The sequence below is a fragment of the Polypterus senegalus genome, chromosome 13 (assembly GCF_016835505.1).
Source record: "Polypterus senegalus isolate Bchr_013 chromosome 13, ASM1683550v1, whole genome shotgun sequence".
Lineage (NCBI taxonomy): Eukaryota > Metazoa > Chordata > Cladistia > Polypteriformes > Polypteridae > Polypterus > Polypterus senegalus.
In genome coordinates, this window is record NC_053166.1 from 103,757,767 (window position 1) to 103,774,709 (window position 16,943).

General features: G+C 36.8%; 1 protein-coding gene across 1 annotated transcript in view; it reads left to right on the forward strand.

The window, feature by feature from the left end:
• zgc:193811 (uncharacterized protein LOC559801 homolog) overlaps window positions 1-16,943 on the forward strand; it is a 113,844-nt gene that overhangs the window by 16,940 nt on the left and 79,961 nt on the right. Inside the window, exons 2-3 of the mRNA XM_039776367.1 lie at window positions 10,061-10,258; window positions 10,408-10,521. Of these exons, the coding sequence (XP_039632301.1) occupies window positions 10,061-10,258; window positions 10,408-10,521 (312 nt within the window). The remainder of the gene's footprint in view (window positions 1-10,060; window positions 10,259-10,407; window positions 10,522-16,943) is intronic.

The following is a 16,943-nucleotide window of genomic DNA, read 5'->3' on the forward strand; positions in this document are numbered from 1 at the left end:
GAAATTATCAAACAAGGCTACATTTTTTTTTTCTTGAACCCAAACCATTTCTTCCAGCACAATCAATCCAGAAACCATTTTAATTAAGAAAAAAACTCCACCCAATCTGATAACTACCCTGCAATGTTTTGCTGTAGTCCAATCCAGAATTAGGATGGGCATTATAGTAGGATGGACATTTTTTGCTTTTTTAACATCATTTAGTATTTTGCCTATTACATTTCGTTTAATGTTAGATTAGATCTTTTTTAAACATTAGATATTATTTTCATATGCAGCTGGGGTTTCCTTGGTGGCCACAGGACCCTGATTAGCTGCTTATTTTGCTCAAGTCTTGAGTCAGCTACAGTATGGTTAGGTTATTCTTAAGATTTGTTCAAAAAGTCGTTTCTGAAAAGGAAAGTGACATCCACCCATCCATTATCCAACCTGCTATATCCTAGCTACAGGGTCATGAGGATCTGCTGGAACCAATCCCAGCCAACACAGGGTGCAAGGCAGAAAACAAGCCCCAGGCAGGGCACCAGCCCACCGCAGGGCGTGCACACACACACACACACACACATACACACACACACACACCAAGCACACATTAGGAACAATTTAGAATTGCCAATGTACCGAACCTGCATGTCTTTGGACTGCGGAAGGAAACCGGAGTATCCAGAGGAAACCCATGCAGACACAGGGAGAACATGCAAACTCCACGCAGGGAGGACAACAGGAAACGAACCCGGGTCTCCTAACTGCGAGGCAAGGAAAGTGACATTTAATATAAAACTATTGTCCAAGCCAAAGGAGAGACCTAAGCTCATAAATGCAGAAAAAATGTACACATTTTTATTTGGTCATAATACATCTAAGTTTACCTTTATTGGTTTGGTTTATTTTAAATAACACAAATGTACTCATTCCTCAGAAATTTTCAGTCGCGAGTTGCTTCATTGTATTAGGCAGTGTATGTGTATTGAAATCATCATAAAAACTCACTAATTACAATATCCTTAATGTGAAGACTATGGAAACATGTTTAGCCATTTATTCCCTTCCAGTTAAGTCATTTGGCCAATGAACTACAGTAATCCCTCCTCAATCGCGGGGGTTGCGTTCCAGAACCCCCCGCGATAGATGAAAATCCGCGAAGTAGAAACCATATGTTTGTATGGTTATTTTTATATATTTTAAGCCCTTATAAACTCTCCCACACTGTTAACATTATTAGAGCCCTCTTACATGAAATAACACCCTTTAGTCAAAAGTTTAAACTGTGCTCCATGACAAGACAGAGATGACAGTTCTTTCTCACAATTAAAAGAATGCAAACATATCTTCTCTTCAAAGGAGCGCCGTCAGGAGCAGAGAATGTAAAAGAGAGAGAGCGAGATAAAAGCAAACAATCAAAAAATCAATACGTGCTTTTAAGTATGCCAAAGCACCGCGATAAAGCGGCATTTTGTAGAGGAGCGTCCATATCTTTTAGGCAAACAGCCTCTGTGCAAACAGCCCCTCTGCTCACACCCCCTCCGTTAGGCGCAGAGAATGTCAGAGAGGGTGAGAGAGAGAGAAGCAAACAATTAAGCACCGCGCAGGAAGCATATCTTATATCATTGAGGAGTTTTAGTTAATATGTAATACATGCTCTGATTGGGTAGCTTCTAAGCCATTCGCCAATAGCGTCCCTTGTATGAAATCAACTGGGCAAAGCAACTGAGGAAGCATGTACCATAAATTAAAAGACCCACTGTCCGCAGAAATCCGCGAACCAGCGAAAAATCTGTGATATATATTTAGATATGCTTACATTTAAAATCCGCGATAGAGTGAAGCCGCGAAAGTCGAAGTGCTCAAAATTCTCCTCACCATGTTTCTAACATCAGTGCCTCCTTGAATCCCAAGCAAAGTAATCTGTCAAAAGTTTCCATAAAAAATAAATCACTGTAGTTCATAATTTCTTAAGATGTATGATCTAATAGAAATATGCACAGGGATCTGAACAATCAATAAATATTGAAAATTTACTATAAGTTCAAGCACCTATGTTATATAAGTAACTGACCCCTCCCCCCCCTTCTAGCCAATCAATTTATAAGTAGAGCTATAGCAAAGCATTTTGCCCTACCCTACATATTGTCAGATCCAATACTGTCTGACCACAGATCATATTTGTAAAAGCTGTCAGGTTATGGGTACTTCACTTAGTTTTCAACAAAGATTTGACTACAGTAGCAGTCTTCATTTCTCCTAAAAACATGCTCAGGTAGCACTTTTTCAGTACTTTGAAACATTTTATGTTGAGACTATTAAAAGCTTTTTTTGACTTAAACAATTAAAAATTAAAATTTGTTTTATTTAACCACTGTAACTGCCAAAATATGTTTAGCCTACCATGCAAAGAAGAACTTTTGTTTAACTGTGCATACAATTGTGGCTACACATCACAGCCTATGCGTATCTGATAAGCGCCATATGCATGTATAAGCCTATACAACTTGAAGCCTGTTATTGTCCTTTGTGGACATATTTTTCAATTGTTATTAAAAAAGGTTTTATTTACCATATTTTTAAAAAATCTAAGCCAACCACTAGCTCACTTTCAAACTGTTGCACTAATGTGAGATCTAGTAGTTGAAGAATGTTTTTTTCCAATGCTGGATCTGAACCACATTTTCACTAAAGCATTTCTCATGAAGGTCTTGTACTGTTTTTAAAATCACTCTAACTTGCTCCATCATCATCTTCTGCTTAACAAGAATGTTTCCAAGAATAGCTAAAACAATGTAAAAATACCACAAAATTAATATCAAACAAAATAATATAAAATAAAGATTGTCAGCGATGGGGACAAAACACCTTTTGATGTGTGAAATTTAAATTGTAAAATGGCAAACACGATGAAAAATGGAAAAATAAATAGATGAAAAGAGAGTAAGATCAATTTAACTGTAGGTAGGAATAAACTTTAGAGGGTAAAGAAAAGACATTGAAAACAATCCTGTAAGCAACACTGTACACAAACACAAGGTTGCACAGATTCAGAATACTTTTACTTAAATGTAAAATGTTTAGGGTATTTTTTTGTGCTTCACAGTTCTGTCTGGTTATCAGAGTTGTATTTAATGTGACAAACATGGAGGCAGCTTTATTAAAGAAAAATGGAGAGAAATACTTAAGGGCATAAACGTCTTGATTTAGTGAAACATTTTGTTGTGAGGTGGACCAGTTTCTAAAGTCAGTATTTGGCATTTCCACACACTCTGGGGTTAGATGCCTTTCCACTGTAGATTTGTAGATGTAGCATGTAGTTGAGTAATGTCAGGTTCATGTGGCCTGCATGTTGTCATTGCATTTCATCAGAGTTCTCCATGGTCAGTGTGATATAAATTTAACATCTTATTAAAGAAAGAAACATCCTCTAACAGGACAATTTAATAATCAGGCAGGAGAAAAGCTGTTTATTGTATCTTTTAATTACTCCTGAGCAAAATGCCATGGAGGGAGCATTCTTCAGAAGCAGTCCGTTACAGCATGGTCAGAATGAACAGAATAGTCAGAGAAACAAAAAATAGAGGTTCATTTTATAAACTGTTGAATTTACATACAGTGTCAATCAATACATACATTTTACTCTGGTTGGTTCGTTAGTTTACACCCAAAGGATTTATATAAAACTAGGGGGTTCCTCCCTTCTCGCTTTGCTTGCCAACCCCCGGCACACACCCCCGGCCTGCGCTACATGCCAGCCACTTCACATCTCTGCCACTTGCGTTGTGAAGAGGGGTGCTGAACGCACTCCAAAGAGACGTGGTCGCTCCTCTGAAATCCCTTTTAAATGATGATACAATGGGAAACAAGTACAGTTCTTTTTTATCTTCTCTTTGCTTGATCAGTTGTTGGATTATTGCTGCTGCCGTGCCACATGATCTGCATCTCGCACGTCGTTTCGAACATTTAAAAGCCTGTACAGCAGCTGTCCTACTCTTTGTTTTTTATTTTCAGCCCCAGGCGTGGTTAAATCTTTTGGCACAAAGTCTTGTCTCACGGGACATGAGTTCTTCATTTTTTAGTTTATAATTTAAAAAATGGAATAAAAATCTTAAAATCTAACAACATAACATTAAAGTTTGATAAATTCATATATATGTAGGCTTAAAAATAAGCCCGATTTAATGCATGACAAAAAAGTCACATAAAATCGTTGCACTTTTAGGCTTAGGATTTTATATATAGAGAGAGCAGATAAAAGTCTATTATATTATATTCTGGTTCTTCTTATACCTTTTGAGATGAGCCATCACTCTTGAAATTTCTATGCATACAGTATAACAACTGTTCATTCTAGTTTATAGGATATCTGCTGATTTCTTAGTCATCTCTTAGTCATCCTTCAATACATTTTGTATAATTACATCAACCTTTCTTCAGGTACATTCTTTATTTACTTGACCATCTCAGTATTTTTCTTATATTTCAGTGTACATTTTATTGTTCACTTGACCTTTATCTCGTTTCCGACATTTATTAACCCTTTATGCTATTTCTTAAAGATGAACGCTATGTTACCCTAAAATTATTCTTCCACATCTGCAGGTAGCAGAGGTAGATGGTTTTTGTTTTTGTAATTTTACAATTATGAGAAAATTTTTTTTACCAATTTGGATACATAAAGTTATAGTTCAAGCATATTAGCTATTTTAAGCTTACATTTTATTTACTTCAATCTTGAATGATTGCCAGTTTTTTTTTGGGCTGCTCTTTATTTTTTATAGCCTTATAGATATCTCCAGTTTTAAATGGTGGCCAAGTGCACACTCCATTGGACACCAAGTGTGATGGGACCAACTGAACTTCCTTGCATTCCAAGAAATTCAAATTTTGATACATAGCCTACAAAAATTACTGAACAAAGATGTTTTTAAAACACTACATTTACAAAAGCCCTTGATATATGGACTTATAACATGCATGCAGGCTTACAATAATACAAATGATTAATATATACAGTATATTATTAGTTAAACATGATTTTATTTATGCAGTTGAAATAAACCAATTTGCTTACTTAGTAGCTAAACACACCACTATAAACCAGTCTAGAATATAAAGAAAGCATTGTACAAAATGTGAAAAAAATATGCACTGAAACATACTGTACCAATTATATCTGTATGAAGAATGGGAAATGTGCTATATAAATAAAATGTTATTATTATTAAATATGGGCATTACAAGATATTTGTCATCTATTGGCATATTTCTGCATGTCAAAACCAATAGGTCTTGTGTTAATATTTCTGACAAACCATATATTTCCTTTCTTCACTTTTTTTTATATTTTGAACTTTAATACAGTAATCTCCTGCATAAACTCAATAAAAACAAATTCAGATTCAAGGGTTTACATGTTTGATATTCACAATAACGCCCATGTTTACTACAGCATGCTAACAGCCTTACCATGAGCCAAGTTTGCTTAATACTGGATCATGCATGGATCCAGCTGTTATTGTCCATGTTAGAACAAATGACATACAGTTGTGCTGGAAAGTTTGTGAACCCTTTAGAATTTATGCATAAATATGACCTAAAACATCATCAGATTTTCACTCAAGTCCTAAAAGTAGGTAAAGAGAAACCAGTTAAACAAATGACACCAAAATATTATTCTTGGTCATTTATTTATTAAGGAAAATGATCGAATATTACATATTTGTGAGTGGCAAAAGTATGTGAACCTTTGCTTTCAGTATCTGGTGTGACCCCCTCTTTGCAGCAATAACTGCAACTAAATGTTTCCGATAACTTGTAATCATTCCTGCACACCGGCTTGGAGGAATTTTAGCCCATTCCTCCATACAGAACAGCTTCAACTCTGGGATGTTGGTGGGTTTCCTTACTTTAACTACTCGCTTCAGGTCCTTCCACAACATTTCGATTGGATTAAGGTCAGGACTTTGACTTGGCCATTCCAAAACATTAACGTTTTTCTTCTTTAACCATTCTTTGGTAGAACGACTTGTGTGCTTAGGGTCATTGTCTTGCTGCATGACCCACCTTCTCTTGAAATTCAGTTCATGAACAGATGTCCTGACATTTTCCTTTAGAATTCTGTGATATAATTCAGTATTCATTGCTCCATTAATGAAGGCAAGCTGTTCTGGCCCAGATGCAGCAAAATAGGCCCAAACCATGATACTACCACCAGCATGTTTCACAGATGGGATAAGGTTCTTATGCTGGAATGCACTGTTTTCCTTTCTCCAAACATAACGCTTTTCATTTGAACCAAAATATTTCTATTTTAGTCTCACTCATCCACAAAACATTCTTCCAATAGCCTTCTGGTTTGTCCACGTGATCTTTAGCAAACTGTAGACGAGCAGCAATGTTTTTTTTGGAGAGCAGTGGCTTTCTCCTTGCAACCCTGCCATGCACACCATTATTGTTCAGTGTTCTCCAGATGGTGGACTCATGAACATGAACATTAGCCAATGTGAGAGAGGCCTACAGTTGCTTTGAAGTTACCTTGGGGTCCTTTGTGACCTTGCCGACTATTACACACCTTGCTTTTGGAGTAATCTTTGTTGGTTGACCGCTCCTGGGGAGGGTAACAATGGCCTTGAATTTCCTCCATTTGTACACAATCTGTCTGACTATGGATTAGTGGAGTCCAAACTCTTTAGAGATGGTTTTGTAACCTTTTCCAGCCTGATGACCATCAACAATTCTTTTTCTGAGGTCCTCAGAAATCTCCTTTGTTCGTGCTATGATACACTTCCACAAACATGTGTTGTGAAGAGCAGACTTTGATAGATCCCTGTTCTTTAAACCCATTGATTGAAAACACCTGACTCTAATTTCACCTTCAAACTAACTGCTAATCCTAGTGGTTCACATACTTTTGCCACTCACAAATATGTAATATTCAATCATTTTCCTCAATAAATTAATGACCAAGTATAATATTTTTGTCTCATTTGTTTAACTGGTTTCTCTTAATCTATTTTTAGGACTTGAGTGAAAATCTGATGATGTTTTAGGTCATATTTATTCGGAAATATAGAAAATCCTAAAGGGTTCACAAACTTTCAAGCACAACTGTACATAAGGGTAGTCTGTCAGTTTTGCGATCCAAATTCAAAGAGTTAGTTGCCAAGTTGAGGAGCAGAACTGACAAGGTAGTCTTCGCCGAAGTTCTGCCTGTGCCATGCGTCAATCCAGGTAAGATTTAGGAGATTAGAAGGCTTAACACGTTGCTCAAATCTTGGTGCAGGGTAGAAGGGTATAGGTTTATGGGGCATTTGGACTCCTTTTGGAACAGATGGGACCTGTTCCGCCGTGACGGGTTCCATCTGAACTTGAGGGGCACCAATGTATTGGGGAGGCGTATGTGTAGGCTAGTCGCGGATTGTTTAAACTAGGGAATATACTAGGGAGTCTCGGACAGGCCAGGTTGAGATCTATACATGGAGGAACAAACAATGGTGTACCTTAACTTGCTGTTCCAGTTTGTTTTAATGTTCAAATGCCATGTTAGTGATAAACATGAATTCCAGTTTCCTGTTCCCTTTAAACAACCTAATTGCCTAGGGTACAAAAGCTGAATATTTTTATTTGACATTAAGATAATCTGTTTAATTTAAGGAGCTTAAATTAAATTTACTAAGTGGTGGGTGTGTGGGATAATGGATTTGATGGAGCTTGTTAAGAATCAACTTATCATATAAATGTTGCATTGAGTTTTGTTCCACCCAAGTGACCCTAGCTGCTGCTGTAGCTTCCTTAGTGGGACATTTTTTTCTCAAAAACAAATTTAAAAAATGTTACATTTTTGGCTTGAAAAATTCCACATTTATTAAATCTGATGTTTCTACTGTAAGATGTGTAAAACACTAAAAGGACAAAGTCAGAAGTGTAAAAAGTATGATAATGATACAAATAATAATAATGATACAAATAATGATAATAATAAAATAATGCTAATACCATATATACTGACAAAATGTGCTGTTTGTGAGGTATATCTTGAAGCACCGTGAAATACACAATCCACTGTCACAGTCAGGACAATATTGGTGTGTATCCTTCCAGACTGATCAGCTTTTGAACAGCACACTGTACGTGTGTGATTGGCATGAGTGTCACTTTCAGATTCTTTAGAATCACTTTTGATTTCACTGCTTCAGTTTCACTGCCTAAAGACAGATCCACATTGTCATCATTGCTCGTATCACTATCAATACCTGGGCTGCTGAAAAATGTTTCTTATAAGACGTCATTATGAGGGTAAGAGAAGAAGTGTCTGTATCATTGCCTGGGTAACACTTGAACTTGTCACTTACTCAAGACATGCCTATATCATTTCCTGAGCAATGCTCGGCACTAACACTGTTGGCACATTTACAGCCCGAGTGACACTCAGGTCTAATGCTAAAGAGATTAATCAGGTATTGGAGTTTGACTTTGTCTTGGATATGCATGTTGCCAAAAATTCAGATTAAGCCAAAACAAATAATGCTCTGCAGAACAGATAAGTAAAACATATGAAGAATGTATCAGCTCGTACTAAAGTCATTCAATTTAAGCAAAACAAACCCCATAATTTCTCAATTTGGCATAAAACAATGAGTTTACATTTTTTTCTCAGTCATAAAACAAACTACATAAGGTAAGTAGCAAATATTATTTTTGAGTTGAATATTTCTTTTCATTTTCACAAACAAAATTTAAAATGAAACAGGAAAAAACCTTAATCAAGAACATGGCCTAAAAATTGGCTACATGAAACACATTTGAAATATGGATTAGTTACTTCTCAACTGTTGAGTTACGCATTCATAAAAGCTGGAATAGATCAAAAATAGCCCATCGTTAGGTGGAATCGTAGGTGTGAGAAGAAAAAAAAAACAATGTCAAGAGAAAAAAGAACATGGTCAAAATGCCATATTGAGTATAAAATGGTATTATTGATGCAAGCAGTGCCAAGACATCCAATTATAGAAGACATCAAACACAGATATGCAGTTGAATTAAAGAAATGTTTGGACATCAGTCTGCAGTGAATGCAATCCAGAAGAAAATAGTACCAAAAGGACAGTACAACTACTGGTAAGAGTCCTTATTATTCACATTAAATCATTGTTTAATGACAATGCTTAGAATACATCGCATTGATTTCATTAATAAAGGACCTGTGGAATAACATGAAAATATTCCTCAAAAAGAATGCTGCAGTGTTTTGAAGGGAAATTTTATGACTGGTGGTGGATAATCAAAGAGAGACACAGCCTGACTAGTTCAATTACTTGCTCATAGGAATAATAGAAAACCAGCAGCTATTTGGAATTGGGGGTGGGTGTTAATTTGGTTTATGTCACCAGAATACTGACTTCATTCTATCTTCACAGTCATCTTTGTTTTTGTTTAAATCAATTATGGACCCTCCAACAAGTTTGTCTTCTCTTGGAAGTTGACTGAAAGTTTTCTTTCATTTTCTCAGTTGTCAACTTACTCTATCTCAGTTATAATGCTAATGAACATATATTTTCATGGGGTTATGTTAATCAGAGTGAAATGTACTCTGTTTTACTATTTGTTTAATCTGTGTGTATACATTTCATTTATGTTTGGATTATAGCATAATAGCTGGAAATGTGTTTGGGCTCTGAAAAATGCTATTCAAAAACAAAATGAACTGAACTGAATAACCCCTGGTGTCAGATGCTGAGTAGGTGTACATAGATGTAAGGGCAGCCTGTGTTGCAGTGGACCCTGTCAAACATTGATTCCTATTTTGTACCTGTTGCCACAATCTCTGAATCCATGCAGGCCAGGATTGGAAAATTTGGATGGATTAACCTTGCACTGTAGTTAATAGTGGACACTATGATCTGATTAAGTCTTTATTTATAATGAAATCTAGATGTTGTAGAGATTTCACCACATTAATGTATAAGATAATCAGTAACATTTTCTTCCTTATGTCACTGTAAAGTCTTGGCTGCAAAAAAATGTATTTAGCCAAAGAGAATGTCCCTTAACTAATATCTTCTCTTTTCTTCAGTCGTTGGTAGGTGCTTCCTTACCTCCTCAACTTCAGAAAACATTGTTGGCTTCCAGTGCAGTCAAAGAGCTCCAATATGCAACCACAGCTCTCTCTGAGCACAACAGAAAGTTTTCAGCTCCACCATTTTCTAATCCCCGCTACTTAAAACCTAGAGCAAACTGGCTGTTAAATAGTCTTGGAGAACCTTCAGGGAAGGTACTAATTTGTTTGCTAAATGTTTCAACCAAATAAATTGTATTTGTGTTAAGTGTGTAGAATAAGCAAATTGACCACAAGCAGAAAAAGCATTGCTAATAACACGTGAGTGACGCACTATATAAAATCAAAATAATTTCTTTCCTCAGCTGAAAAGCTCCAGAATATCAATGAGTGAAACAAAGCACAAGTTCAGAGGTGAATGGGATCCTTTGTATTTCAGCAAGTTCAGACAAAAGAACCTTCAGGACTTATCATCCCAGGTACACCTGTCTATTCATTAATTGCTTTATTATATGTATCGTTTTTTGTGTGCGCATTAACCATAGCACATATTTCCCCTATGTACTATGGGAATTTTCAGAGTCTCCAACACTGACATGTCATCTTTTCACATCTGTGCCTTCACATGCATTGTTGTTTGTTTTGTAGCTAACATAAGGTCACTGTAAATTTTTTTTCTCGGTCTGCAGAAAGGCAATTAAAGACCAGCTCTCATTTTTAATAAAGACTTTAAATTTGTATTTCAGTGCCCCAAATACAAAATGACCACAAAAATGCAATTTCATCCTGACCTGATTTTTTTTTTATTTCATGTTATTGAATGGGGTCAAAAGTAAAAATTACATCACAACTCAGCTAATTTGGGCAAACTCTTCTGCCAATTTTACCACTGAGAGCTCTCATTTTTATGGGTGTTTTCATAAAATTTCTCGCAGGGTAACTGGCGTTACCTGTCTGACCATAGCACATAAACACAGTATTAGTCCTCTTTTTACATATGATTTATTTTATACCACTTATGAAGTTCAGGAGCTAAGTAGAGAACATAATCCATTCATCGAATAATGGAAATGATAAAACCATACTGAAATTATGCAAGTCTCTTATGCTATAATAAGAATTACAGATGACTTGCAAAGATTTATATTTCACAATGTAACCTGTCTGAAAAATAAAGGTGATCATTATCTTGCCTTAACTTATAAAACATTAAAATATTATTTTTAACTGTACTGCATATGTAATGTCACATATATTGTGGTTGCTGCTTTATTTTTTGAGACTTCTCTTGTGTGACTGGCTGATGTCTGCCCCACAGATTGTGTTTAGATTGTAAGACTTTTTCAGTTTAGATAAATGCACTATAGGCTTCTAAATCCCTACAGACTGATTTGTAGCAAGTACAATTCTATTGTAGACTGATATAATGATTTACGTCTAGGAAATAAAAATGCATTAAATTGTACAAATTGTAAAAAAGACTTTGATTTCTTATTAATTGATCTCTGGCTTGCAGAAGCAGTTTAAAGAATGAAGACCAGCCAGTCACTGGTCAGGATATAGATAATTGGTGTACCCACCAGTGATATTTTCATAATGAAAATGAGAACTAGAACTAAAGAATAGTATTTCATTTTACAAGAGTGTGAGCTGAAATCAAGGCATACAGAGAAAGTTAAACTAAATAAAAAAAAATTAGTGATATGTGAACAGACTAAAACAAGAATGAAAATTGAGTAAAAATGAAAAAAACAGCAATATCATTTTTGTTCAATCCGGTCCATGCATGCAGAAGGGGTTGTTTGTAGGTCACCCTGAGCATTCACTTACATTGCGCTGTTCGCTGTGCGGTGATCTTGTAACTTTGGCTTACCATAGTCATGTGGAGCAATGTCCGTAAAGGACCATTGTTTGTTTGTTTGTTTGTTGAGTGCATTTGACTCATCAGGTTGAAGCAGTAAGCACTTGTGATTGATGATGGCGAGTTTTGCACGGATGTTTGCGGGTAGAAAGCGAGAAAGTAAAGTGTGGAAATACTTCAATTACAGCGTAGACGATATTAAAAGCAAATGTAGCATGCAAGAAGAATAAAAGAGTCTCAGAGTTTCAGTGCAGGACCAACTGGGTCAGTACTTAGTTGGAAGTCTAGCACTTCTCTGGCACCATAACTGCACTTCATACAGGGACATGTAATCACCTGTCATCATGAAAAGTAAAAAAAAACTAATAATGATAACATAAAATAAATTTGTCCTCTGGTCTGTGCTATAAATTTGTTGTTTTTTTTTTTTGGGATTCCAATAAAATTGTTAATTTGTATAGTCAAAATTTCTGAATTTGGGTAATACCTGATCGAATACAGGGGAGAAATGTGAGGTGCAGCAGCAATGAGACGAGCCGAGCCGAGCCGAGCCTCACTTCTGACTGCATTATCCCTTACACACTGGGTTGATACCTGCAATTGCTGCATGCATGTTGCTGTCTCTCTGTATGTCGCCAATCTAATGCTTGCAGACACGTTTATTATATACCCTGACTTTCCACAGTCTGGCTAATATCTTTAATGAATGTGCACAGCAGATTTAGTCTTGCTGATCGGACATAAAACCACAGTGAAAAGGCACAAGGTGAGGCAGACAGTACTGTGCCGCACTGAAGGGGGCGGATGTGAGCCCAACAGGTGCTTGTTGTTGCTGTTCTTCTACACAGAACCTCTGGGCACCAATAAGTTAGCAATAGCAGAAAGTCTTATCTTAATATCTTAAACTGCTCCCTGTTTGCATGCATGTGTCTATAGATAGATAGTACTTTATTTGTTCCATGGAGGAAATTTAGCTTTTTACAGAAGCTCAAGAAATATTGAATGATGGCTTTATAATTCTTAGGTTATGCATTTTTAGCTCTCTAGACCATCTTTGCAGCACAGTAATAACAACAAATTTGAAAGTCCAAACAATAAAATGTTTTGTTACTATAATGGAACATTTGTTCTAGCAGAGAAATGTTTCTGTGCCTTAGATGTTTAGGATATATTAATCTCTCCTCTAATGCAAAATGATGTCTCACATTATTACAGCTTTTAGTATCCTTTCTACCAACACAGAGCTTGTATCTATTTGGCACAATGATATCTATTCAGAATATAGTCGTGGCCAAACGTTTTGAGAATGACATAAGTATTGGTTGTCACAAAGTTTGCTGCTTCAGTGTTTTGTGATCTTTTTTCTCAGATGTTTCTATGTTATACTGAATTATAATTTCAAGCTTTTCTTAAGTTTCAAAGGCTTTTATTGACAATTACATTAAGTTTATGCAAAGAGTAAATATTTGCAGTGTTGACCCTTCTTTTTCAAGACCTCTGCAATTCACCCTGGCATGCTGTCAATCAACTTCTGGGGAAAAAAAATCCTGACTGATGGCAGCAAATTCTTGCATAATCAATGCTTGGAGTTTGTCAGAATTTGTGGTTTTAGTTTGTCCACCCACCTCTTGAGAATTGACCACAAGTTCTCAACGGGATTAAGGTTTGGATAGTTTCATGGCCATGGACCCAAAATTTCAATGTTTTGTTCCCCTAGCTACTAAGTTATTACTTTTGCATTATGGCACGGTGCTCCATCATGCTGGAAAAGGCATTGTTCATCACTAAACTGTTCTTAGATGATTGGGAGAAATTGCTCTCGGAGGAGGTTTTGGTACTCTTCTTTATTGTTCAGTGCTGTAGGAATATGTTGTAGCAAGGCCACTTTTGTGTGCTATTTGTTTACTATATGAATGCAGTGCGAGTTATGACAAAATATTACCATTAAGTTAAACGTTGTTTATTGTGATTGTCGGACTCCTCCAAGGCTGTGTTTTGTCACTGCTCCTGTATACTGTTTTCGGGCTTAGGGCATCAAGGCCTATAGGAAGTGAAAGTGTTTAGTTGGGGAGGCTAAGGGTAGCATTGTTACTTTATGCAGTTAATGTCCTCTTTGTCTTACCTGATTGTGACCTTCAGCATGCACTTGAGAACGCTACTGCTGAATGTGATGCAGCAGGGGTGAGGATCAGCACCTACAAGTCTGAGGTGATGGTCCTGTCTATAATAAAAATGGATCGCTTTCTTCAGGTGAGGAAGGTCAACTGCTCATAGTGGAGGAGACTGACAGGCCCAGGACATGCTGAATGAATATTACTTCTTAGATGACTTGGGAATGCCAGAGAATTGCTCAAGAAGAGCTGGAATCTATAGATGGGGAGAAGGAAGCTCTTTACTGACATGCTTGGTGTGCTGTTGCAGAAATCCTCAGCAGCAAAATTGGTTTGAGAAGATTAGGTGAGAATAGGTTTGTTGAGACAGTCTTCACCAGTAGCATTTTTGGCATGAAATTCTGGTGAGGCCTAGTGTTTGCAGACTTTCAGAAGGGATCGAACCATCCCATGTAGCCAAGCAAAAAAAGATATCTTGCCAAGGGTGTGTATGTGTGTTTGTGTGAGCAAGAGAGTAAGGGTGAGGGAGATGTTGAATGACAGAGAGAAACCAAGATACAGTATGACCCAAGTAGTACTTATAACTCTCAAGAGATCCATTTGACTGAGCACATGGTGAGTCCTGGGAAACATCCTGGCTTGGATTGACATATTGGGAAAGTGATTGTACCTGGTGTTGATTGTACCTGGTGTTGCCTCTGACCCCAAGTTAGCTGTGTGAGGCAGTGCCAGTTGCATAACTATGCAGACAATTAACAATCTAGAGAAAAGATTTTTGGAATCACATTGTCTTTTCATTTGACCTCCTTACAACTTAAAAACATACATGATGCCATGGTCTGGCTGGTCTGGCTGGCAACTTACATTTTTTCTCCTTGTTCCTTGGTCTTTTAAATTTTTTTCAAACATTGTTTTAAGATTTTGAAGACCAAGGAATCCATTGGTTATTTATATTTATTGCAACATGTTTTTAATGATGTTGAAAATTAATTGCGTTCTTCTAGAATGCCATATAATTTTCATGTGGGCTTTGCCATATTTGTTGATGGTTGCAATTCCATGATGTCGTCAAAATTACTATATAAAGGTCAGCATCGTGTATTTCCAGAATGTCTGGTGTTCTAGATTCTTCTACAGAATGCTTTTAGTTATCTTTTTGATAGCATTTTCTGGTTATGAATTTTTTTTTTGCTTCAATGCAATTAATGTCTGCTCGATTTTGCCCTGTTCAAAATTTCACACTATATTCACATCCAGAGTTTTGCTTATTTATTTATTTGGTCTTTTATTTATCTACAACCTATAACTTGTTGTTTTGACATTATGACTGTTCCCAGTTCCCTTTACATTTAAAGCTGTTGCTACCTAATGCAGTTAGTACAAAATATCAGACTCTTTCAAATTATAAATCTTGAGACAGAGCAGTTACGTTCAATATTCAATTTACAAGAGACAAAGCAAGAAAAACAGAAGAAAAAAAACTGGCAGTGTTGTAGTGTCATAAGTTAAAGCTATTAAGACTCTAAAAGAAGGGCAGGGTGTTTACAATAAAAAATATTTTTTTTTCAGTAGCACAAGGCAGGAGAAGGCTTGGCTATTATAAAGAAAGTTAGACTTCAGGGCTGAGGATAGGAAAATGTGCTTTAGTGATAAAACTTCAGTTATTCAACGGCAGGAGGTTTTGACATTACTCAGCTCTAAAGCTGCTGAAAACTTTATCAGTGCTTGTCTATTAAAAATCTGAACAGATTTAGGCAATTTACACTAAAGGTTCAAGCAACGACTTAATGAATTGTTGTTGTAACCCTATTAGTGAATGCCTTTTACTATAATTTAAATTGAGACTGGCTATAAAGAACCTGTAAGCGTTTTTGTTACCTTTTCCTCAAACAATATTAAGTTTCCCATACTTTACATGCTATAATCCCACTACTAATTGGACAAAGTAAATGATTCACTGGAGTCCAGATTGGTAACTTCACTGTCTAAGCACTTCACTCCACCAGTCTAATTTTGCAATACAGTTGATCTTCTGCCTAATAGTTATTATGATTATCAGGATTTTTTTTAGTAAGCAAAGGACTTTGCTATTGTTTCCTTACAGATTATGATTGTACTGTTTAGTACAGAGTAAGGCTGTGGTGTTGATTATTGAGGAGAATTTACAGAATGGGTTTATAAAAGTATCTATTTGTTCTAATGGCATAAGTTTTTATTTTGATGAGATGAAGGACAGTGGTTTGTGACCTATATTGATTATAGGAAACTAGCCAACCCGCGGCGTAGCATACGCCGCATAATCAGGCCGCTTTTTAAATGATTTTTAAGCACAGAGGAAAAAATAAACATTTGAAAAATCCGTAATTTTAATAAACCACCAAGAAAAGTAACATTGCAACAATGCACGCTACGAAGCAACATACAATTGTCCATGACTGAAAACCGGAGGAGCGCCTTCTCCTCCCAAAGCGAAGGACGGGGTTGAATGGCGCTCGTTCAGTACGCACTGCCCGCCCCCAACTCCCTACCTGAGTCGCTTTTGTCTGTGTACAGTCCACATGCACCTGTGAGTCACGTTGACTGTTAATTTTCCAAACACCGCCTCAGTCGGTTTCCACGTTGACTTTTCATTGTTCTTTGCGGTTCTGAGTGCTTTTTTATATATAATCCACCAAGTCACCCGACCGGGGGGGATGGGGTTACAAAGGGCAGGAACGTAATCAGTGCGAGCGTATGACCCGCACGTACTGGGAATTTCTCGTTCGTGGGGAACAATCGCAAGCCACGGTCTCCATCACGAATGGGGTTCAACGGCTTACCCACGCTGGGTAGACACACGTTGATCCATTCGGTGTAGCGCGCGTGCAGTACCCGACATACAAGTGCATCACAGACCTGTTAATGCTCAATCTCACGTGGCTGAAAGCCA